The 24786-nt window shown below is 47.2% G+C and overlaps 1 protein-coding gene across 2 annotated transcripts in view; it reads left to right on the forward strand.

Moving 5' to 3' along the window:
- Nucleotides 1-24786, forward strand: part of zfpm2a (zinc finger protein, FOG family member 2a) — a 108037-nt gene that overhangs the window by 29186 nt on the left and 54065 nt on the right. For both annotated transcript variants that reach the window (XM_040165036.2, XM_040165037.2), the window contains exons 2-4: nucleotides 90-248; nucleotides 7298-7396; nucleotides 22280-22404. In XM_040165036.2, coding sequence (XP_040020970.2) covers nucleotides 90-248; nucleotides 7298-7396; nucleotides 22280-22404 — 383 coding nt within the window. The remainder of the gene's footprint in view (nucleotides 1-89; nucleotides 249-7297; nucleotides 7397-22279; nucleotides 22405-24786) is intronic.

Genomic DNA, 24786 nt, shown 5'->3' on the forward strand with positions numbered 1-24786 from the left:
AAACAAGCAGAGAAAGAGCGAGAGCCTGAAGGATGTGATGAAACCGCTCAACATCTCCCTTGTGTGTGTGTGTGTGTGTGTTCCCTCAGGTCCTTTGGAGGATGGCCTGGAGGAAGAGGAGGAGGAGTGCGTCTCCGAGGAGAACGAGCTGTTGGCCAAAGACGAGTTCTCGGCGGAGGAGACCTTCTCCGCCGAGTTCGAGGCGGAGAACATGAGCTGTGAAGACATGGAGTACTTCTGCAGCAAAGGTGCGTGTTCACTGCTCACTGTGCGCAGTGCTTCTTTACCTTTTTACCGTACACACCTCCTCCGGCTTCCCGCCGCTGAGGCCCCGTGAGCGCGAGGCGGCTCCTGCTGGCGCTCGGAGGTCCAGCACCATGAAAGCGCCCCGGCGCGCCCCCTTTGAACTCCGATTCAATTAGACGGCTTCTTTGTGTGTTTGTTTCATTTTCCGTCACACCTCGCCATCACAGGAGCTAATTTGGGGTCTGCTCCAGGTTACAGTGTGAAGATGACAGACTTGTCCCGCCTCCCCCCCCCCTCCCCCCTAGCCGCATGGCTGCCACAACCCCAGGTGTCCCCCCCCCCCGCCGCCGCTCTTACTGGCGCACGGATGCCATAAATTTGACTTTTTAATGAAGGGCCGATGCTTTGAATGCCTGCCTCCTCTTTCTCCTTTCAAAGGGGAAATTGTTTAGAATTATTCCTCCACACTTCTAAACTGATGTGCCTCGTGGGATTACATTATTGGAGAAAAACAAATCTTTCATGTTTTTCGAGGTAGGCTATGCCCCAGTAATCGTATCAATAACCACTTTCCCTTTTGTTCTTTGGGAAAAGTCGAACGGCGCAATTGTTCGGAAATTGCAATTACCGGCGACGCTTCGTTGGCTCTCGCCTTTGTCTCCGGCGTAATGTGCCCTTACACAAACTTCAAAGTGGAACGTATGGTCTTGTAATAGCCCAGTAGCCATGAACTAGATGTTGGAGTACACACTAGTGGCGGCAGCAGGAATAGGAATGGGGGGGGGGCAACTTGTGAAAAATCTTCAAAGAACCTTGTCAGAGCTGTTGGATATTCCCATTGTTTTGTTAAAACCGTGTCAGGAGCGAGACCTCAAATCTGCTTCCCATGTTTATGAACAAAGTCAACACCCAATAGCAATCCCAAATGTCAAGTGCTGCTCTCTGGCCAGGGACTGGTAATCTGCTCCTCGTCATACACGGGCCTTACCAGTCAGATTCTTTTCTATTACTTTGCTATCTGGGCTTACAGAAGCTAAGTCTCCCGTTGCCTCGTAAGACCTAAATCGTGTACTATCCAAATGTCTTTTCTTTTCCTCGTTGGCAAGTTGTGTGCAATCATCAGGTGTAGCCGTTTCCCCCATGATCCCTCCCTTCATTAGGTCTATTTAAAACGAACGTCGGAGTGGCTTAAATTTACCCCACTTATGCGAAAGCGCCGCGAATTAAACGGGACGCAATCCTGGCGGCATTAAATGGTTTTAAGTGCGTTATTCCTCGACTATAACTGGGGGGGGGGGTAAAGAGAGCCCCCTTGATTAACTAAACCCTCTGAAAATGTGATGGTGTGCGGTAATTAGCCCTGTGCGGACTTGAACGTGGCTTTTAAAGCAGCCACTCATCCCATGGCCTTTATCTGCTGCTGCTTCCCGGAGAATAAGGTCTCCCGTGTGAGGTTCCTCCACTGAGCAGTGACTCTCTGGTCTTAGCTTAGCCTTGTATCTGTGTAGTCACTCTCTGAAATGGGCTTGTCAGGGGGACCTAAAACCTCCATTAAAAGTTTCAGTCTATAATAGGTATTAAAAAGCTGTAGGAACACAAAGAGGAGTACCAATTTTCATTAACATATGAAGCACTTATTAACTTTGATCAGAGTGCGGTGAAGTAGCAAAGCCGCTTAAAGGCGCAAAGGTCAAGAAGTTGAATGCCACCAAAGACTCAGCCATTTGCCTTGCCCTTGCAGAACAGGGACTCCCCAGATAAGTGCGAGGAGCACCTTGGCGTCCCGCCTTGGTCCGAGGCTCGGGAACCTCTAAACGGGGCGGCGGTTGACCCCGTAGCCCGTTTAGTTAATGGTGTCGCGACGCTCGATGGTCTTTGGTGTTCACACGGACGTGATTTGGAGGGTTAGCCTTGACTTTGCAGCATGAAATGTTAAATCTCACCGATAGTAAGCAGCGAGTGAAATTCATTTTAAAGAGGGGAAGCGACATACAAAGACCTTCTGTATTATCTTCATGAGTGGTTGCTAACCTTGTACACCTGTGACCCCCATCAACAAACATGTATCTGCTTGCTTCCCTCATCACTAGTGGCACCTGTCTTTTATATGAGTGATTCCATAGACTGACAAAAAAACATGTTCTTAGGAATGAAATAAATGAATAATATGATATATTAACAAACCCTTTATAAAACCTCCAGAGTATAGATCACAATGACAAAAGAGCATTTAGTGTTTGTGGAGACTTGATTGATTACATTATATTACATGTCATTTAGCTGCCGCTTTTATCCAAAGCAACTTACAATAAGTGCTTTCAACCATAGAGATACAAACTCAGAAGAACAAGAAACAAGAAAGGGCAATTTCCTCAAATAAGCCAACTTACAATTTGCTATAGATCAAAAAATGATTCAAGTTATGTATTGTAGTGTTGTAAAATGACACACATTTTAAAGACACCTACACCAAGACAATCCTTTGTGTGTGTGTGTGTGTGTGTGTGTGTGTGTGTGTTTAAATATGCAAATTGCACATTTTGTGAAATTATTTTTTAGTGTGTGGTAATCTCAACACCAACGTGTGTATTTTATGTATTGACTGAATTCCTCAAAACATTTTAAAGGTGCATTAAAGGCTTTCTTTTAGCCAGGGCAGCGTCCCCTTCGGAGGCCAAGTGACTAGCATCATGTTTGGAGGACTGTCTCTGTACGGCTCTCAACATGGCAACCTCCACCTAGCCGGCAGCCAGCTGCTTCTAAAGCAGACATCACTATTCTCGCCGGCCTTTGCATTGCAAATAGCTCTTTAACGCTACGTTAATGCTCTGAATTTGGAATGATTATATTTTGATGGTCATACCTTGATGATACTTTAAGGTAAACCAAGCAGGCGAGAGAAGGAAGAGGGTTTAATATGCAGGGGGGTTAGAGGGGAAAAAAAGGCCACACATCAAAAGAAATAACCTTGGTTTTTCCTTTCCATTGAAACCGCACCGTGCCTCAAATAACTTCTCCTGCTCGGTACAATTTCACATTTATGGAGCTCTGCTTGTGAAGAGTCCACAGGCGGTTCAACAGCAAGCAAGATTTATAGTCCCCCCCCCAGGCTCCATAATTGTAAGAAAGATACCCTTTTTTTATAGTGGCATGGTTTTTGAGTGGCAACTCTTTTGTTCTTTTTTTTACTGAAATTGTGAAATTTCACCTTGCTGTTTCACCTCGTCTTTTATTGTTGGCTATCTGTGGAGTTCAGCACATGGTGCTGCCACCAGCTGTTCCCTTTGTGTGCCTGTTGACTGATGACAAGCGCCTTCCCAAGTTAGCTCCGATGATGGATTTTATTTTGTGTATCTCATTTCCCTCCATGTGAGTTTTCTGATTGCTGTCGAAAACACATTGATCTCTCCTGAAATTACCGGAAAACACTGTACGTAGGCAGGAACATTTCATCACCGTGCAAGTGAAGAGCGAGAGCTCCCCACCTTGACCCGCCCAATAACCTGTCGTGAGCATTTTGACTTGAGGCGGTCAGAGGCGTAACCAACGGAAAGAGGAAGAATTAATTATGCCACTCTTTGTGCAACAGAGGTAATCAGGATCCCCAGCAACACTGGGAGGAAGATCTGCTTGGCGCTTTCGCCACAGCTGCCGGTGCCCAGAATGGCAAATGTGGAATTTTAATGCACAGTCGATGCTGGAGAATATGGAGAAATGCTAATTTGCGGCGCGATAACATGAATCGCGTCATCCCTTTAGCCCCATTTGACTCAGTGGAGGAAATTAATCATTAATGTTTGTTAAGTATGACAATCTAACTGGGCCAGATCTACATGCTCAGAGACTGAGGCAGAGCGAGATAAAGACCCGGGCTGCAGACAGGGAGAAAAACTGCCAGATTCTGTAATGATGGGAATTTATTGGCGTTTAAAGAGACAGTGGCAAGGCATTTCACTAATAGCCTCCCTCCATCGCAGCGGCCTCTGCCTACCACAAATTGCACGCAATGCAGACCTATTTTTCAGATAGCAGGGAAGTCTTGCAGCTACGCTTGACTTTGGTAAATACGTTTGCTTCCTGGATAGGACTTCATCTGTCGCAGTGTAATCTGCATCAACACGCAAATATGCAACACCGACAGAGTGGCACTACCAATGGTGGTGGTGGAGCGGGACACCAGCCGCCCCCCCCCCACCCACATACACACACACACACACACATAACCCTAATACCACATTCCGGAAATCACTGCCGAGCTCAAACACTAGCGAGATTGGGATGGGTTTAGGAAAGTGGCAGCGGGTTAGTAACACACAGAAAACTGTGCAATCTCATACGAAGACTTAAAAAATACTTATAGTGCATTTTGCAGGAATTGCGACCTGTCTCTGGACTCAGTGGTCAGGATTAGAGCGCTCTGAGCTCCTTAGAGTCACGCGCGGGAGATTGACATTTTCAAGGGCTTCCTTGGCAGAAACAATGCAAAGAAAAAGAGGTGGGGGGGGAGGGGAAAAAAAGCCAATACGACTTTGTTGCTACCTTGCTCCAGGAATTGTTTGTGTAAATCGCCTATAAGCTTATTGACCCGGACGCGCGGCGCGCTGCGTGCCACTGCGATTTGGCCAGGGAGCTGTCCTTTGATAGAGCGGCGATAGGGCTGATTTTAACAGCTCACTGGCTCCTCTTGCATGCCCGCCAACCCTTCGCCCAGCAGGCCTCCCCCCCCTCTCCCTCCCCTCCTCCCCGTCCCTTCTGTTCAGCCTTCTCTCACTCAACCTTAAGTATCTCCATTTGATTGCGCGAGGAATGGAGCCTAAGCCAGATGTAAATTATGATCTAGGTGATAATGTAGAGGATGATCATTGACAATCTGTCTCCCTTGATAAGACGGCAGAGGGTTTCAATTCAAATGATAAAACAAGGCGCAATCTCTATTACTTGCCGTGGACCTCGGCAAATGAAATGGAGTCCCTCAATCAATCTGGGCCTCTATCATAAAGCGCAAATCTGCTCTGTCGTTTAAAACCCTTCAAAAACGAGCCTCCACGTTCCCTCCGTATTGCAGGTTTTTATCAAGCCGCACTGTAAGCAAAGGAGTGCTGCTCCAGCACTTCTCCCTCCGCCATGTGACATTTGTGCAGGAAAACTTCATCAAAGCCCTGTGACATTGTTCCCTGTGAGGTTGCCGAGGCGATTGTATTTAAAATGCACTGCAAACTGCACTAGATAGAAGGCAGAAAATCCTTAATCACTGCTTAATTAAGGAATCATCTTGTAGCTTCATTTCCCGGGCTGTAATTAAACACTTCCAATACGTTTCGTTACAGGGCTTAACATGTTCGCCTGAGATCAAGGTAGTGCCTTTAATGTTATCTCGCCGGCTTTTTCTCTTTTTTTCCCCTAACTCCGCTCCATTGGAAGGAACTGTTGATATGCGCCTTTGTTATCCTCATCATAATACGAGCCTGGTATGCTAAAGAGGTTCTCCGGGCCCAACAATAAATACTGGGGGAATTGAGTGGAGTGGGCTCCCTGATAATGTACTGGGGAAAGGGAACGGAGCGGGGAGGGGGGGTGAATCGCCAGCCCAAGCAGACACTTGCATAAGCAAAACTGGGTCATAATGACCTCACGTACTGTAAGTAGGACATTTTCCTGCACGCTTCCCTTCAATCTACTTTTTTCCCCCCGTGTACGTCTCCTCTTTCAGCGCCGGGCAGAAAGCTGACATCCTTTTGGCAATGTTTGCTACCTTCTTTGAAGTGAGCCATGTCAAAAAAAAATCAAAAAAATTGAAGCTAAACAAGCGCGTGTGTGTGTGTGTGTGTGTGTGTGTGTGTGTGTGCGCTTGATCCGGTGATTAACCTCTTAACGGAGGGCGCACAGTGCTGGAGCCATGTTGATAATAACTAACGCTGGATGCTTTTTGGAAGTTGTGGTGGGGGGGTTGGAGTCCTACACAGATATGGTAAACAACCATATGACAACAGCATGTATGTAATGTGCATCATATTTGGCAGTTTTCCTATTAAATGCAGGCGCTGTGCGAGCCGCGTCGTTACGATGTGTTGTCTTTGTCGCATTGACATTTAAATCCACTAGTCGACCCCTTTTTCCCCCCTTGTCGAGTGTGTGAAGTGTAGTAATCCAGTGTAGTAATCCAGGCCCGTCCTTCACCGTTCAACTACTGGGCTTTTTTAAACATCAAAGGGCCGAAAACGATGCGGTGACAAAAGTGGGAGAAGAGTTCCTCCACAAACTATCAGCCGCCACCACGCGCCGCGAGCACATTTGCACTCGCCCGCCCGAGTGTGGAGAGACGCCCACTGCGCCAGCCACAGTGGGTTTATTCTGAGCCCCTCACCGGGGGGCGCACCTACTGAGCACTGATTTATATGCCTATGAAGTGAGTGCAAACTGTTCTTACTGTAGACATGAAAAAAAGACTCTCTTTAACAGTAAGCGCCCCCGGTCAGTGTTGCTTGGGAGGCGGAGTCTATTTAACAAGGTCTTTAAGCACTTGCATCCTGAAGAGAGATACCCAAATATCCCTTAGCGTGGTCTGCGTGAGCCCTGCGACTGTAAATCAGCACTACATCCTATAACACACATTCTAGCTGGCTCCACAATAGATCAAACGGTAATAAATAGCCACCTCTCTCCCACACATTGCTTTCCTTCCTGTTCCACGGGGCTTCCTCCTGTTCCTGCCAGCGCTCATGGGAACTCCTTTTTTACATAAAAGTATGCAGCTGGACCTGGTGATCTCACTGCAGAATAGACGTATGGCAAACTATATATAGACCGTTGCACACAATGACAAAGGCTCACGCGACTTCAGACTGTGAAACTCAAATATTACAGGAAAAGGTTATAAAACTGAATTATTTTCTTTGGTGGGGATGATATCTAAAGTCCTAAGAATCTACCCTTGAGGCACAGTCTATAATGCACCATCTTTATATCTGGATTGAGCTTGGATTGCTGCTATTCTCTTATTTTGTGTGCTTTAAATGACTTTGGAGGACTTTTTTTCCTTTCTGCCTCACAGGAGAAGATGGCAACCGAGAGTCGGGAGAGTCGGAGATGGACGTGCAGGGCGAGAAGACCAGGCACAACACCGTGGGACCAGATGACTGGGATGGTCCAAGTAAGACAAGTCCTACATGAACTGTTACAACCACGTGTTACAGCCGCGTGCAACATGAAGCGCGTTTTACAACATTTACCTTGAGTCACAAACACGTACGTAAACACGTAAAATACGAGTAGGGGTGCGGTGACATCGGACAGTAGGAACCAGTTTACAATCCATGCTGACTAGTTTGGGTATTGACTTTGGCAAAAGGAGCAAAGTGCCTCTGTGGACATTTCTATTTCAAAAGTAAGAAAGAAGTAAAACCATCATAGCAGCCGTGCACTGACATGTTAACACTACATTCAATTACCAACCACTGCTCAAAGAAAGCAGGTACATCTCTTAGAGAAGTGCCCATAATGCAAAGCAGATGTAGCGCTTCTGAAGACTTAACATTTTTTTATATTGTGTTGCCCTTTCGCTAATATAAACTGGATAATACATGGGTCAAAATAGTCGCACAGCAATTACTGCTCAGCAAAAGACAGCGCACACACTGCTGAACGCACAAGTACGATTCCATTTAATGCATTAAATGACCTCCAGAATTTATTGCAGGTACATGCGTTTGTAGAAAAAAAAAAGAAAGAAGGCAGAGAGAGAAAGAAGAGAGGGAAGAAAAGAAGGGCGATAGAGAGAGGGAGAAAAAAGTGGATTTGGGCAAGTTGTGCTTGCTGGCTGGAAGCCCCCCGGGGTGTGTATTTTATACTGACAGTGAATCAGTGTTATCGCACCTATCAGATAATGCATTTATCATTAAATTTCACATTTGCATTTAAATCTGGCGAAGGAAATGAGCATTGCTGGCTAAAGATAAGAGCGCTGGGACGACAGTAATAAACCATCACTGTGATCAGACGGGGGACGGGGCTGAGGGGGTCAGCTCTGAACTATCGGGGCCGTGACAAAAAGAAGGCACCACATGCGGGAAAAAAGGGAGAAAATGCTGAGGTTAGAAATACGCCTTTGAAAAGGAGGGATGGATGTAGCATGACTCCATGTACGACTGACTGTAATTATCCTCCCGTCTCCACTTAGCCGTCAGGATGAGAATTAGGGGCTAAAGTATTTCTATTGCATGCGGCGTGTGGCCACGGCTGAACTGCAGAGGAGACGCGGTGCCCATTTCATGTTTTACCAAACCACAGCCTGAGTGCTTCGGAGTCGCCGAGGGACATCCGGTTTGAAGACTTTGGCGCCGTGTCCTTATCGCCGAGCTGAGAAATGGGCAACTTAGCACACGGCTGCATCCAAGTTAGAGAAACACAGTAACATACGCGTATCTCTGCCTCTCTCTCACTATATATATATATATATATATATATATATATATATATATAATCTATGTTTGTACTATGGAGTCGGGTTGGTCAAAGGAAAGCACTCTAGTCATGTCCGTAATCAACATGTAACGCTGTCGACATATCAATGATGTGATGATTTACACCGAGGCCCTTGTGCCCCCCGCTCTGTTTCCTCAATGGGCAGCATGGAGTGGGCAGAAATTAATCTTGGTGCATAATAATGCCATTCACTCTCCCATCATGGCGGCCATGAAAGGTCATTTCCCTTTTTAATTTTTCCCATTGTGCCGGAAAAGTCAGATGGGCATGTTGTAATTTGAATAAAGAGAGGGGGGAATCAGACAATCAGATAGGGACATTTGAAATGACATGACTTCCTGTTCAGAGCGATTAAAAGCAAATTTATTTAGTTTGAGACTGTCTCCCCTGTAATCTCTTTGTAAATGCTCGGATAGTTCCGCATTCAAAAGTTCTTTGTTATTCTTTGGCTTAAGTTTAAGCAGGTGCGATTACCATCTCCAACAGATAATTTTTAATCACCCGGGCGCGTGCATCTGAATAGGATGTGTAATGGCCGTTACGTTAAAAATAAAAAAGGCGAATGAAGCCTTTTAACGAGCCGGGGCGGCTGGGAACATGCCCACCTGCGCTGGTGATTCTATTCAAGCACCTCCATGACGTTTTCCCTTTTGCTGAGTAACAACAAAAGCCTTTACAATCTACATCCCTTAATTGAACTTCTCCTTTCTTTCTTTTTCTCCTTCTTGTCCGCGCGTTTCATCTCCGCTTTCGCAACTCGTGTTGGAGTGGTGTCCGCGATTGCCCCCCCCCCCCGCCCCGACTTCTCTGATTGTCTCCTCTTGTCGGCGGCGCACACAGAAGGACTCACTATTAATCTGATACAGCCGCTGTGCACAGAGCGCCGGGGCCCTGATGTGGAACACCCAGCGAGTCCCCCCCTACCCCCCCGTCTCCCTACAAGTATGTCCTTAAGCAAATCTGCACGGCGATCTTCTGTCTCGTGTTCATTTCTCGTCACGGGTGTTTCGCAATCAGCCGCTGATTCGGGGCGATAGCGCGTCACGCTGTTCTGTTCCTTTTTTCACGGACCGGCGCTGATAGGGATCTGACTCCAGCGTCGCTCTCGTTCCCTCCCGCTCGCTCTCCTCCGGGCTAATTGGGAGTGGTGTCTGTTAGCTAGCTAACTCCGCTAATGAACTTGTTCGCCGCCTTATCTACATGCGTGCTGGTGTAAACTACACCCCCTGATGAAAGTCACGAGCATCCGGGGTTCGTTGGGAGCTGCTGTAATTATGATCACAAGACGTTTCTGCTCAAAGTCTTCAGCCCTTCCAGATGCCATTTGTTTCAGTTACCTTAAATATAGAGACTGACGCATGGCGGTCCGCCTTGCCTGCTTACGTATGCATAATCTAGTCTTATATCTAACAATAGACAGAGAAAAGGAAACAGCGTATTGAGTTCTTGATAGATAATGAAACACGATTAAAAGGGTCAGTTTTCTGACCCTGTAACATTATTTGGTTGTGGCAGGATTTTTTCAAATCCTAAAGAAATAACCTGGTTGATGTCATCGTTTCTAAGGCAAGTAAAAAGTAGCTTTAGGGTTTTAAGGAACATATTTTGTCATGTGTGTTAAATGTCAACCTGTACAACAGGAATCATTGTGTCCAAAGCAGCGGTTGGTTGTTCTGTTCATACGAGTGGTGCAAAGAAGGAACTGCACAGTTTTCAAACACAAAGCCTCCCTCAAGGTAGTCGTTCCCCCCCCCCGGGTGTGTCCACCATTACCGTGTTAGCATGTAGCATGCTAGCAAGGTCCGGCGTGCCCCAACTGCTCGGCTCAGGAGCGCAGCGCGTCGCTAAGGGCCACCACTCATTCATTAGGATGGGAAACACTTTTCACGAGTATAGAAATTGAAATATACAGAAATATAACCACACCTGTGACGAACAGTATTCCAGTGAAGTACGCCTACAATTACCATTTTTTTTAAGTACTCAATGGCGACTTTGTAGAGGTGATGTGAGTCAATGTAACGCGTAACCTACAGAACATTACAGACGCCATCAATCACATAAACCATGTTGCTTTCCGGCAATAATGTCAAGAAATGACTGCATATTTGCACGACTGGGGCTATTGCAGCTTTCTGTCGGGTGTTACCATTCTAAATCTCACGCTGGTTTAACCAATCAAATACACCACTAAAGCCAAGTAAGTCTGCATTACTTTCTTTGACATCACACACGGCGGCGACCTCAGGGGCCGAGCGATTACAGCAAATACGAGGTCAAATAAAGCACGCTGCAGAGGAGTGTGACGGAGAGGTAACAGGAGCCATGTGATCGGCGCCGTGCCAGCTGGGCGTCGGCCAGGGCCGGGAGGCAGGGGTCAGCTGAGGGGGCGACCATCTGAGGATCTACCTGAAGGTCAGATACGGACGGAGACCCTCCCCCGTTCTCTCAAGTCTCATTTTTGACTCCAGCCGACCCACAAGGTCCCGTGGCCGTCTACTTAAAAAAAGCAACGATCCAGTGTACAACCATATCAGGTTTTAATGCACATATGTCATGCTGAGGATGAGAGGGCCAGATGGACACGATGCTGTGGCAGGTGCCTCAACAAATGTTTGCTGTGCCCCGCGCTGCTATTTATATCGTGGTGAAACACAGACACCCAAATATTTGCAAAAAAAGGACAGTGAGCCCTTTTTGGAGTCAAAGTGATCAGCGGAATAAACAGATGGGATTAAACCTTCCGGCCATCAGGCTTCCGAAATGAGAATTTCCCAGAGTTCATCTGAAGAAACTTCTCGCTCTGGAGGGGAAAGAAATGCAAAATGAAAGTGGGGGTTCAGCGTCTTTTTTATAATCAACGCTTCACAATGTTCCCATTCCCAACAATTGTGCCCGACGGAAGTAAAAAGCAAACTGACCCTAACTGCAGAAAGAAAAACACTTCTTAAATTCTTGCACGTTTCGTTCCGGCGCGGTTCAGCCAGGTGCTCCTCGGTAAACACGGCGCTTTCCCAACTCGGCGCCCGAGTCCAATGGAAAAGTCAGGGTGTCGGCAAGGAAGGAGGGGCGCGCCGAAATGAGAGAGGGAGACAAACGGAGCGCCCAGATGCAGATTAGGCTGCAGAAGATGAGGGTGTAAAAGGGATTTAATGGTAGGATGGATTAGAGAAATCCTTGTAACAATGTTAAATAATTATGGTTCCAGCCGAGATCAAAGCGCCATTGATTGAACCCCTCAAGCCTTCAGCACACGGAGTCTTGGAAAGCAAAGATTGGTAAACTGGTGCTCAGACCACTCCGGCTGCTCCAGTTAAATTGGATTGGAAATATTAGGATATAGATGAATCCTTCAGGAGGCTTTTCGCAAAGCTTTTGTAACCGGAAATGTAGCTTGGGAGCGGTATGAAAGGTTTGATAGTGTACTGTCTCGACAGAATCATAAGCGGAGGGTGTCGCAGCTGTCTCCGCTGATACCTAAGCGTTTTAAGTAGACTTATAGACACACTTGACTGTTATATCAGCAAAGTGGAAACTTTCAGCGCGAGGCTTTCATTCAAGGATTTTATTTTTTTATTTTCCTTCCCTGTCCCTGTCCCCCTCCTCTTTCGTCTTGTAATCAAGAGAATTTGGACGTGCATCACGGCAATTCTCTCTTTGGAAGAGGAGTTTTTTCTTCTTCCTCTTTTTATCTCGCTCCTCCAGGGTTTTATTCAAAGTCTTCCGACAAGTCTCACAAAAACATGAATGACACTCAGATCGCTGATACTGATGATGAAAGTCCATCATCAGCCTCTCTGTGAGTTCCAGGCCGTGAGTGATGTAAAATTAAATTGCAATCAAGGTGCCGTGTGTAAACGTTTTTTTCTTCTTCTTGCAAATGCATTTGTTTCTTATGCGTGTTGCTGGTGCAGGCTTTATGCATCACCTGTGTGTGTGTGTGTGTGTGTGTGTGTGTGTGTGTGTGTGTGTGTGTGTGTGTGTATGTGTGTGTGTATGTGCATGCAGAGAATACACCCTCCCCCAGAGCCACACACATATTTTATTCTCACAATGTGTGATTATAATGATGAAATATGCAACAAGAGATTAGACAAATCACTGTACTCCTATGCCGCATCGTCTCCATGCAAATGCAGCCACTGATCCGCTCCACTAAGAGGCTTTATGAGGGAACCTCATGGTTGTTAGTTATATAATCTAAAATAGGGCAAAATGCAATCGCTGTTCTCATCATCTGAGGAAGATGTCACCACATTGGGTTTTCTAGTTTTGTGCGGCTGTACGTGGGATGCGGCACGCAGAGAATACCCTTAATAAGATCATTCGCTCCCAAACCATTTTGTCCAAGTTTCAGTGGGATCTGTGTCCGCTCACAATGCCATCTTTTTTCCCCCTGATTTCTATTTCACACCAACAAGTCCAGCAGGATCCACAGAGGACTGTTGCGCCACTCGAGCCAACTTACGAAGCAGGTGGTGCTGGTGTTCCTGCCCCCCTCCACCCCTGATCCTCCTCCCCTCCCCATCGCGTTTTGCTTTAGCTTTCTGAATATGTTTGTTCTGCAATGCCTCCCCTCCTCCAGGCATTTTGTAGCTGCACACACGTCTTTCTGATAGGTGTCATTGTAATTTTCGACCTGTGTGTGTGTTTAGCATTAACATGGGTGGTGGTGGTGGGGAAGGGTGGGGGAGGGGGGATGCATAACGTTGGGTAAACTCTGCACTGCTCGACTGAAACTTCCTTGCATGTGGAGATATTTCATTTCTTTTTTTGGTTAAATATAACTCCAGAGTGTGTTTGAGTCTGACTCCGGTTTGTAGTTCTTATTCATGCGAGAATTTGTGAAAGTGCTTCAGATAGTTTCTTTCTGCTTTGCTATGCATGACTGTTTCTCTGTCCTCACATCGTTGTTCTACCCTCCCCATCCCGCTCAGTAACACACACTAACGCGCACACAGGTACACAGGTACTGCCTTCAAACTGATAGGTATTGATATCCCCCCTGTTTAGAGGTGGTGGTTGAGGAGACTGGGGGGTTTGGCCCCGCTTGTCAAGTGAATTAAAATAGCAAATAATAGCTATAATAACGATAATAAAAAGTTCATAAAAAATGGCATGTTCCTCCCTGATTGTGCGGGTGTTGTGGTATTCAATTATGCAATTTTCATTGGCATATTAATCATCTTTTCAACAAACAAGCCGCCGTTAATTAAAGCAAAGCATGGATAAAGACGTGTTGCCGGATCATCACTCCGTTTATCACCGCGCGCAGACCCAGCAGTTAAGTAAATTCAGGCTGTGAGATGAATTTCAATGGTCTCCATGCTCCTTCCTCTCTGTGTGTGTGTGTGTGTGTGTGTGTGTGTGTGTGTGTGTGTGTGTGTGTGTGTGTGTGTGTGTGTGTGTGTGTGTGTGTGTGAGGTTACCGGTGTATCTGTGCGCGTTGTGTTTGGAGGTGTGGCTGGAGACAACGTGACGTTGAGGATGACTGTTGTTGTTTAATACAGACAGAATAATTGGTGTGGCAGGCCTCTCTTTGATCATGCCTCCCCTCCCACCCCCCCGCCACTCCCCCCCCCACCCCCTTTTTTTCCATTTGGCAGATTTGAACGACCGCCGTTCAGATTAGCCTGACTGACTCCATTTGAATGGATGTAGATTTTTCTTTTTCCTCTTTGCCTCTCAGTCTCCACAACCGGGTGGGTGGAGGAGGCCGGTGGAGCCAGCAGCCTCCTCCCCTCCTCCGTTCTGCGCCCCTCATGCGCTTTTTGCTCGTTGTTGGGAGGGGGTGGAGGTTATTCGGGATCTGGTTAGATATGGGTTCCTCTAATCATCACGCCTGTACTGTCATTCAGTCACTACCTGTGTGTGTGTGTGTGTGTGTGTGTGTTGGGGGGGGGAGGTACTTGTTGACGGGAGCAACCAGACAGACAAGCAGGCACTTGAGTTCCCCCCCAGCAGGAAAAAGGAGTGGCGGCATCCGCAGACGCGGCGGCTCGCCGCTGTCGCTCATCGTGGAGCAACTTTATCAGCGCCAGCCGCTCGTCTCATAACTTAAACGTAAGATCTTTGTGGTTTGAAGCACTCGGCTGCCCCGCTACCCCAATGTGGATCTGAAAAGGCGTCCAGCATTGCCCCCCCCCACAGCCCCCCATCACAAAATCACTCCTTGGGGAGAAGGAAATCTTGTTTCTGCTGTGTTAGCTCAAATCTGAATGCACTCAAACAGACTGTTGCACTGGAGCGAGATTCAACACCGCTTCCCTCACCACCTCCGAAGGAAAGAAAGAAGAGCGAGATGATGGAGCAAGAAGGAGAAGGAGAGAGTGAGGATGGCGGTGAGCAGGAAAAGAGAGATGGAAGAGAGAGAGGGAGAAAAAAGTCAAAAACCTCCACATAACAATGCCAGAGAAAAATCAGAACATTTTCCACCGAAAGATGGGCCATTTCCAAATCCTTGTGCCCTATCAGACAAATTAAAGTAAATCAAGCATGAAATGAAGCAGAAGAGCCCGGAGATAAGGCTCCTTTAAGTCGTTTACAGATTAGGACGGAGAGAGAGAGGGAGAGAGAGGGAGAGGTGCATCTGGTCCCTGGCAGTGAAGGAGGCTAGTTTCTCATTTCACAATAGGCGCCTGTGTATAGGATTACTCTCCCCTGTCACCGACATGAGGAGCAGTGGGGGGAAGAGGCGTCCACAAAAATGCGTTAGAATGTGTCCCCTCAGAAAACGTCTCCCGCCCGAAAGAAGGAAGCTCTGCGCGAAGGGGGCCAGATGTGACAGGCGATAACCCGGCGGCCCTCGGCCCCGCTGTCCCGCTCTGATTTGGCTTTTCTTATTGTCTCCTCACCTTCTTTCGCTGGTGCTCAAGTGGCCTCATCGCCGCCGAGGCTCGGAGAGGGGGAAACTCAAACGGATGTGGGATTGGCCGAGCCCGCGTCACCTGACTCCGCGGCTTAAGCACACCTCAGATCGGGTTTCTTTTCTCACTCTATTCTCAAAATGTGGTTTTGTCTCACTGTCGCAGCCGCTCTGTAAACCGGGTTGTTCAGCATGTTCTATTTTCTGTCTTACACCAACAGATTAATTGCAGTTTTATTTTAGTGCTCGCAAATAATCCAAACATTATTATGGAGCTAGTTGCTCATGGGGTGAGCGATATTTTACAGTGAACACACAGGCACACACACACACACACACATCTCATTCCTGCATGCACACAAGGAACTAAACACCCCCCCCTCCTCTACCACACACACACATGCACCCACACAGGGCGAGGGGTGCGCTGCGCTTTGATGCCGCGCGTCGAGCTCTCTCTGGGATTTTGTTTCAGTCCCTCTGCGTATCTTTTCTGGGGGCGATGAGAGGTGTGCTCGTCTGGCCCAGGCAGTCGCCCCGTACGGCTCGCTCCCTCCGAAGCGCCGACCTTGACCTTCCCGGGGCCCGAGTCGTAGGTTTAGCTCGTCTATCGCGCCTATCTCCAGGCATTTTAAAAATACTCCTGAAACTCAACGATTTAACCCGCTTTTACGCTGTTCACATCAAAACTGGATGAGAGGGGGGAAAAAAAAGAAGCTTAATCCATCTTATCTGTTGACTGTCAAACTGCTCCGGCTAAAACCTACTCACAAAAGACAACTAGGTCACCCAGGGAAGAAAAAAAACAGCATTCCCCCGTTACCCAGGGGAAGTTGCAGGCTGGTAATTGACTCGGGACGAGATTTAGGAGCACTTTAAAAATAGTCACTTCTTGATTTAACTGCAGGACTTGGATCTTTACTAAAAAGTTGCTTGTTTAGGTGTTTCACAGCCCACTCACCCCCCCTGCCTGCATTTCCTTCCAACTATTCCACGTCACGCTTTGGTGGCGCACGCTTTATTTATGACGACAGACAAAACAGCGACTTCCTCCTTGGAGCCGAGGTCGTAGCCCCTGTTATCCGTCCTCCGTCTCGCATACATGCGGCTCCCAGCGCACAAACCGGCTATTGCTCATTCATCCTGACACCCTCAGGTGGAGTACTGTCCTTTTGATGGTGTTGAAATTTTAAGAAAAGCATTTAAAATTGATCAGATTCCAGCGCGAGTGGCGCGGCGTGTCCTCTAGATGTTGCCGACAGATACGCTGGTATCTCGCAGCGGGGACAGTCATTCGTTAGGTCGGGCTGTCTCCCTTTACATGCCATCAATCGAAAACTGCGGCGCTTCTCCAAAGATGGATGTCTCGGAGATTGTTGTCGGCGAGCCGGCTGCTAACTTGCGATCGCGCGGTCGCTTCGCAGCTGGTGTTTTTCAATCGTTTCAATGACGCCCAGCTGAGTTCAGAGAGGGACACGGGCATGGCAAGACCTCCTATTATCTCCATCCTCATCAACACCGAGACCAGTGCCCCCATAGGAATCACGTCCACGCATTAGCAGTCCGCTGCTAACTCTGTGCCAATGCAGCGCGTAGTGTGCGCGTGGAGGTCGGGGCGGGTGCGCATGTAGCTTGTCAGAGGCGCCTGGCAGACCCGCACACAAGGTTCTGCCTTTTCATCAAAGGAAAAGTGTTTGCTTTCCGCCAGAGACTTAGATGAGAAGATTGACGGCACTCTTTTATCTGCCAGCTAGATACATGGCAGCCAGTTAGGTTAGCATAGCACAACGACTGCAAACAGCAGGGGAAACAGCCAGGGAGCATAATCCACCAACCGGCTCCTCTAGAGCTCGCTAACTAATATATTTTACCTGTTCCAGCCCTAGAAAATTGAAGTCTAAAAAAACAACCATTTTTGTACGTTCGCGAGCCAAACAACTTTTACTGGTAGAGGCTGTTGCCTGGCAACCAGCGAAAAATGTTACTGCTCAGAGCCAATAAACGCAACTTAATCTGCTTTAAAAATTCACGCTTTTTTATACATTTTGAGAGAGGAATTAGAGATATATCAAATTAAACAGTGACCTTGAGGCAGGGCAAGCAGTTTCCTCTTATTTTCAGTTGTTATGCTGGAATAAGTCAACCTGGATAGCTCAATGTAGCTTTCCAGTAGCTAGCTACGCTAAAGGGGTGCTATGCTTATCTCCATAAAGAGGGGAACATGTCATGAAGAAATCCCACTTGTTTTAAAACATTATTATTTAACATAATTATTTTTTAATCGGAAATGGCCAATACCAATGTTTCTGTTGGGCGATGGCGCTGAAACACCTGTATTCTTAGTGCCGCCCTTAAAAACAGTACTTTGCAGGCATTGTTGACTCCTTCTGCAACGACCTGGTGGGAGTCAACTATTCGAGGGAAGCCCCCACCCCACCCCACCAAATCCCTCCCCAACCCCCTGCTGCGCCTGTTCGGAGGGTCACAGCTAAAATGGCCTAAAAAAATCCAATCCCTTTGGCTTGTTTAACTCTTTCACCGCCCCCCCCCCAAACCTTCCACAGCCTAAAAAAAAAGCCAAACCTGAAGGGGTAAGTCCTGCTAGCATCCTCTCCCCCTTTTCACATGCCCGAACGGATGTGGTTGGCAACCCTCTCCCCCACTGTTCAGGGCCAGAAGCAGCCAGTTCGGGGACGGGAGATGGAGGAGGCTGAGGAAGGAGCCGCCGGTGGCGGGGGTCCTCGCCTGCTTTAAAACAAGCGTCTTCCTCACAGATAAAAGTGTGGGTTATAAATGATGCATTTTGCTCACCAGGGCCTGATAATAGCAGATGGGTTTGTGTGGGGAGGGGGGGGGGAGGGGGGGGTTCATCGTTCTCTTATCAAAGCTCTGTGACATTTCTCCTTCAGCTGTAAAATTTCATATCACATATCTGCTTTAAAGATGTGGCACCTTTTGTTGAACCGATACCGTACATTCCATTTCACCCCATATGCCTCTCTCACGGTATATTAATTTATAGCCCATTTGCGGGCTCCATAACGCGGCCTGTCGGCGGAGATGACTGGGATTCGGTGGGACATCTGTGAATTGCCACGCACAGGTTATTGAACTTTGAACAGCAGGCATTTATTTGCTTTGATTCAAAGGTAATACTCGATATCAAGAGGGTCTCCCGCCTTCTGAAGCTCAAACACATTTTCCCCACTTGTCTCCGGTGTTGCCGTTCTTTGTTTCCCCACAATATCCTCCCTCCTTGTTAATATGCTCAAGATAACTGGGAAAAAAAGGTGAGGTAAACCAAAGCTTTTTTTTATTGCCTCGGGTAATGTCTTTTCCTTGAAGTTGGTTCTTTGAACTAGTTGGAGAAGCAATGTTGCAAACGGCTCGAACAGATCCATTTCTTTAACAAATGTTAATCAGCGGGAGCGAGTCCATGATGTCGTTTGTCATCTCTGACCTTTCGCAGAGACCTCACTCCGTGCCAGAAATTGTATTAAGCAGAAATTCCAAGTGATGTACATTAATAGACCCGCAGGGAAATGTGAATCTATCATCGCATTTCCACGAATTAAAGTAATTCAGTTCCAGTCTTAAATCAATATCTTAATATTGGGATTAAAAGAGTAGTAGGGGGTAGGGGGGGTCCAAAAAAATCTACAGAACTTTGTTTGAAATTCCAGTGGAGATCACAATATTTCAACGTGCTCCCATGATATACCCAACTTCTTGGGGAATATGTATTCAGTTAGCACCTGTACTTCTAACGCTTCCCATTAGATGAATGAGTATATCGTAGGTCTGATTATGCTCCGTCATAGCTTTGATAAAGACCTGGTACAAACAAACAGGTGATAAACAAAAGGATTTATCCAACCTTGGCGGAAATAAAAGAGGGAACTGCATGTTGTATTCTATCTAATTTAACAGTCGATTTTTCAATTTCTCTCGATTCTCTCTAGAACGATTCAGTCTCGATTCAGAAAAGTTAATAATTGCAATTGATTTATCAAATAAAGTAGGAAGTGATTAGCAACCTCTGAGTAGCAAACTCAGATTTCAGAAAATTTAGAAAATTGAGATGCATCGATAATCGTTTATCAGTTTAGAATCGATAATCGGTTTAGAATCGAATCGTTGACCTCGGAATCGAATCGTGAGGTTCCAAGAGATTCCCACCCCTATATTTTAGGGTCTCTTTCCGTCAACGACCCACAGCCGTCTATTCTACATATTGTACCCAGGCTGCCACTGACAAACCCCTCAGCATTCAGACGTGTGCCATTGAAGCTCTCTTATTCCTCCACACCACAACAGAAAGGAGAGACAGGACGCACATTAACAAAATTAAAAAAAAAAACAGATGCCAGCGTGGAGCATCTCTGGTGTTATCTGAGGAGGATCTCCACACACAAAGGGACATTCATTGGTCTGCCAAGTATCTGTGCAGTGCAGGAACAGACCCTAGAGTCTAGCGACAGATGATGATCTTATCCAGGGATGGGGTGGGGCGTAGCGGGTGGGTGGGGGTGCAGAGGGTGAGGGTTTGGTAGGGATTTTGGAGGCCAATGCGTGTGGCATTTGAGAATTGGACGGCGAGGAAGAAGTGGAAGAAGAAGGACACAGGAGCTGCTCCGTTTGACAGACTTTTTGCAAAATCAACCACGTAAGATGTCATCACCATGACTTCAAGAATTATTGAAGCCATGTGAGTATCTGGGTAATACAGAGAAGGTACAGGCAGTGCACGGAGGGATGTCATTATTCATCCACGGGGTGTTTTTGTGGAGATCTTCCACCAGTTTCTGCAACAGATGTGACAAGCCATCTGCGCGCCAAGGTCCTCAGGCAACATTTGGTGTGAGATGCGCACAACTGGCACCTAAACATGGCGGACCACAAACCGCACAAATTGAATCGTATCCCCTCGTCGTCGTCGTCCCCCGACCCCCTTCCTTCTAGCAACGACTTTACCCAGGACCCCCTATTTTTTTATTCCAAGCACCCGGGAAAAACAAAAGGGTAAAGGAAAAGGAATCAGAATCTCTGGCTGGGAGATGGCTGGTGCTGTTTGTCAAGCGGGGCTGAACAGGAACTCGCATCCAAGCGGTTAAAGGCCGTGGGTCTTATCTGAGGACAAACAGAATGCATCAAGCGGTGGCTGTTGCTCTCCGTGATGACGACCAGCTGTGCACCGATGTTTAATTATTTCTCTGTAATGAGCTTACCCACCTTCCACTGCAGCACGGAGGAAGACAGGATGTAACGACAGGAACACTGGAGGGGGGGACGGAGTGGAAAGAAAGAGCGAGAGATAACGCTCGATAATCTTCCTTATGGGCCCATTCCAAAAATCGTGCCTGCGTTTTCTCTCCAATATGACTTTGTGTTTAGACCGTGTGTTGCTGTTGCAGAGATATCTTTTTTTTTTTTTTTCATCTGGCTTCGACAAAGATTTGGTCAAAAAGGTGAATTTCTTTTATGGGTGACATTTAGCTTTTTCGCTGTCAGCGGAGTGACCACCAGCGATGAGTATATGATCGGCACGGACGTTGTTTGTGGCGGGCAGCAACGCCAAGCGATCATGTTTATGCATGCAAAGGAGCACATAAGCGAACATTTCCATATGAGCACACCGGGCGAACACAATGGCCCGCAGATACACGGCTGATATTTACACAGTGGAACTCGGCTGAATAGGTCATTATGCGGCACGCGCATCAGAAAAGTTCAGCGATCACTTCAGCCCATTCAGAATGCCCTGAATACCTATTAGCCACACGTGCAAACAAATAGGTTACAGAGACACAATGTTAACAACTCGTCGAGTTTTTTATTAATAATAAAACATGGGGGTTCTTTGGCTGGCTCCATAGTTTTGCTTCCTGCTAGAGATTCAGTCCTTCCTGACCCCAAACCTCTGGCCTCCCAATGAGCACTCAGTGATCAAACGCTCCCACATAATAAAAAAAAGCCCAACGCGTCTCTCCGTCCTGATAGAAATGTCCCTTGTTTCAGTTGGTGAAACTTTTATAATCTAGAAAGTTCATAAAATCAGAACTTTTAGCTACAGATGTCTGATTGTTCACACCTTTAACGAGGCCTCTTTGGGTTGTCAAGGCAACGTGTAGGAAATGTGAGAACTCCCCCCTGTGCGCACACACACACACACAGGGAAACATCCACTCTGGTAAACCATGTCACGGCCTGACATGGGGTTTATCATAACTATTTGATTTATCACCATGCCGAAAAAGTACTCTGAATCTAACAGATAAGATAGTGGGGGGGGGGCACCTGTGGCTGTAACAGCGCTATCCGGTTTCACCGTTAATTAACTGGAGCTCTGCACTAACAAGGGCCCAGTCTTCCCGGAGCAACATAAACAGGCCAGCGAGCCTGCGCCGTCTCACAGAGATTATCTCAACCCAGGACACCTTTCACGTAAGGTTAGCGCGCCGCGCGTCTGAGGAACGCCGTCAGATGGATGCTCGCTTGATTTGCTTATCCGTTTGGGGGGGAGGAAAAAAAAAGCCTGGCTTTAACCTTGACTGTTTACCGCTTGGCTCCGAGGCGATGCTGTAGGTTTGAGGGCAGACAACCGAATGAACGTCGCTGTGATTTAATGTGGAACTTTGTGTGCTTCAGAGAGCGCTGACTGCTGTGTGTTTCCTGTCTGATTTTTAGGAGAGCTGGATGGGTTCCTTAAAGACGGCGAGCGTCGTATCCACAGCCGGCAGCAGCTCCCTGTGGGGACGACATGGGGACCCTTCGAGGGGAAGATTGAGATGAGCACCGACAGCACTACACTGGTATGTCCTCGTTCTACTCAACTACTGTATCATTTTGACATTTCTGGGCACCACTGTTAAACATTAGCCAACCATAACAGGACAGGCTAACAACACAATGATTGCAAATCCCTGGATGAGATAGTGGGGAGCGCACGTTGCTAAATACAGGGGGATTTGAGAAGGAATCAGCACAACAAATCTTATCACACGGCACATCTTTCCAAATGTCTGGGGCCTTAAAGGTACCTAATACAGAATTCAGAGCATATATTTGCCTCCACGTGGCTCTCAACGTGCTAACAGCACAAACATAAACTAACCACGGGGAAGTCAAAGCGAGTGAAAGGAGCATCGCTCTGAGAGAGGAGATGAAGGCCTGTGTGGATCCTTCACTGTGTTGTTGAGATCGGTACCTCATCCCCAACATGCTGCGGTCCAATAGGAGGAATCTCCAGCATTGAAAGCTGTTCTTCAGTTCTCTGACCTCGGCTCGACAGTCCCGCCTTCAGTGAAACATGCCTGTCTGTGTGCTTTATTGCAAGGTGAATAATGAGGCATTCTTTGTACGGCGATATAATTGGATGCGCTGAAGCACTTTGTTGAAAAAGGTCAAACTGTCCATTGATGGCGTGATGAGCAAAAAGCACCGAGCGGGTCGTTCTACAGTAAAAGTGGATATGGACACACTTAGAGACACAAACTTGGAGCACAAATGATGTCTATATTAATGACTCCATTCGAAATATTGAATATCACTAATTAATTAAAGAACCATTGCTAAGCCTCTAGCCACCGTTTACAAAGTATGCTTAATTACAAACTAAAGGGATGGTTAAATTAATTTATTTGGTCAATCTTTGCCTGTGGCAGCCATGGGAACACGATTGTCCTACTGTGCATCTAAAGAGCGTATTAATGACGATTCCCATGACATTCAGACCCATTGAGGTGGCTCTCCTGGGACCCAACTGGCCCCCTTTGAAGTGCATCCATTTCCACCACTTAATCTGCATATTTCATGACAAAACGCTTTAATTGGTGGATTTTGAGCTGCGTCCAGGCTTCAACCGAATGAAGTCGCAATCCATTATTTTTGATGTTGCCGTGCACACTTCAGCCTTCATGTCTCTTGTCTCAGAGAGGCTGGTGTTGACCCGCCGAGTCCCACGGGAGGACCCACGGGCTCCTTACTACATTCGGATTCATTAAGAAATTCCTATTGAAACAGCACCCAAGCGCACATTCATCCTGTTGAGAAACATAAGGTGAAGTATGTGAGGATTGGTGCCCCCCCCCCCCCCCCCCCCCCTGCCCCCACCGTAAACTTGGCTGAATCATTTTCAGAGCAGTTTCTCGACTGTTTTCTAAGCTCCCCTCGCGGTTTTGAAGTCATCAGTGGCTTTCAATAACCCGGCCCGTATTATAGCCATGAAACGGCTTCTCGGTAAAGCCAGTTATCCTTGGGCGGAAAAGTGATTTGCCAGAGCAACACCTCAAGTTTCTACCCAAAGCAACACACTTCCATATTCCTTTTTTGTAGATTACTCCAGCAATCTTTTCATGAACTGGCGTCCGGTACCAACCCTTCAACCGTCTCTCCAATGACCCCGCAGACTCACAGGAAACCATCTTCTGAGAATCTCTTTGTGCTGTTTTCCCCCGACACAAACTTTACAAATGAGCGAGACGCACACCCCGATCGCGCCTGTTGGCTAGACTGTTACGTTCTTAACTAACTGCCCTCGGAGGAATTCATCCAGATCCTCCTCAGGTTCTTTTAAGCAAGCAGGTGCTGGTCATCACCTGTAATAGGCTGCGGAGGGGTTACAGAATATGCCAAACCTCCCTCGCAATTAAAAGCCGAGGAAGACGCTTTGGCACATTGCCGTTAAGGATCTCGTGTGTGTCTACTCTCCCCGGGGGCCCTCTCTGTGCTTTGCCGCTTGCCCTCCTCCTCTTCGAAGTTTCATCTCTCCAACGGGGTTCTGGCTGTTAGCAGCTTCTCACTATATCTCATTAAAGCCCGGGTCAACCCAACTAGTGTGTTTTGTTTTACCAAGCCTGCTTTCAGGGTTCAGTGTAACTTTTTACATTGTTTCACAAAAAGGAGCCAGAGAACAATCAGCCGATTCCTCGTATTTAGGCGTCACGGGGGAATCATCTCATTTACAGTAGTGTAGTTCTTTTGTTTTTTAAATGAAGACTCCAGTTATTGAGCTGTTGCCTTGTTAAAACCCGCAGCCGTGGGCCACATCCGCAATGCGCTGCTGCATTCGTCTCGAGCTATTTCAGTGGGAGTCGCGTGGAGACGAGGGAGCAAACCCTGATGCCTCACCTGGAGAGGGGGGAAGGAAGGTAGAAAGAACAAATGGGAAAGTGAGCAGAGAAAGAAGGAGAAGA

This window comes from Gasterosteus aculeatus, chromosome 20 (genome assembly GCF_964276395.1).
Source record: "Gasterosteus aculeatus chromosome 20, fGasAcu3.hap1.1, whole genome shotgun sequence".
Taxonomy (NCBI): Eukaryota; Metazoa; Chordata; class Actinopteri; order Perciformes; family Gasterosteidae; genus Gasterosteus; species Gasterosteus aculeatus.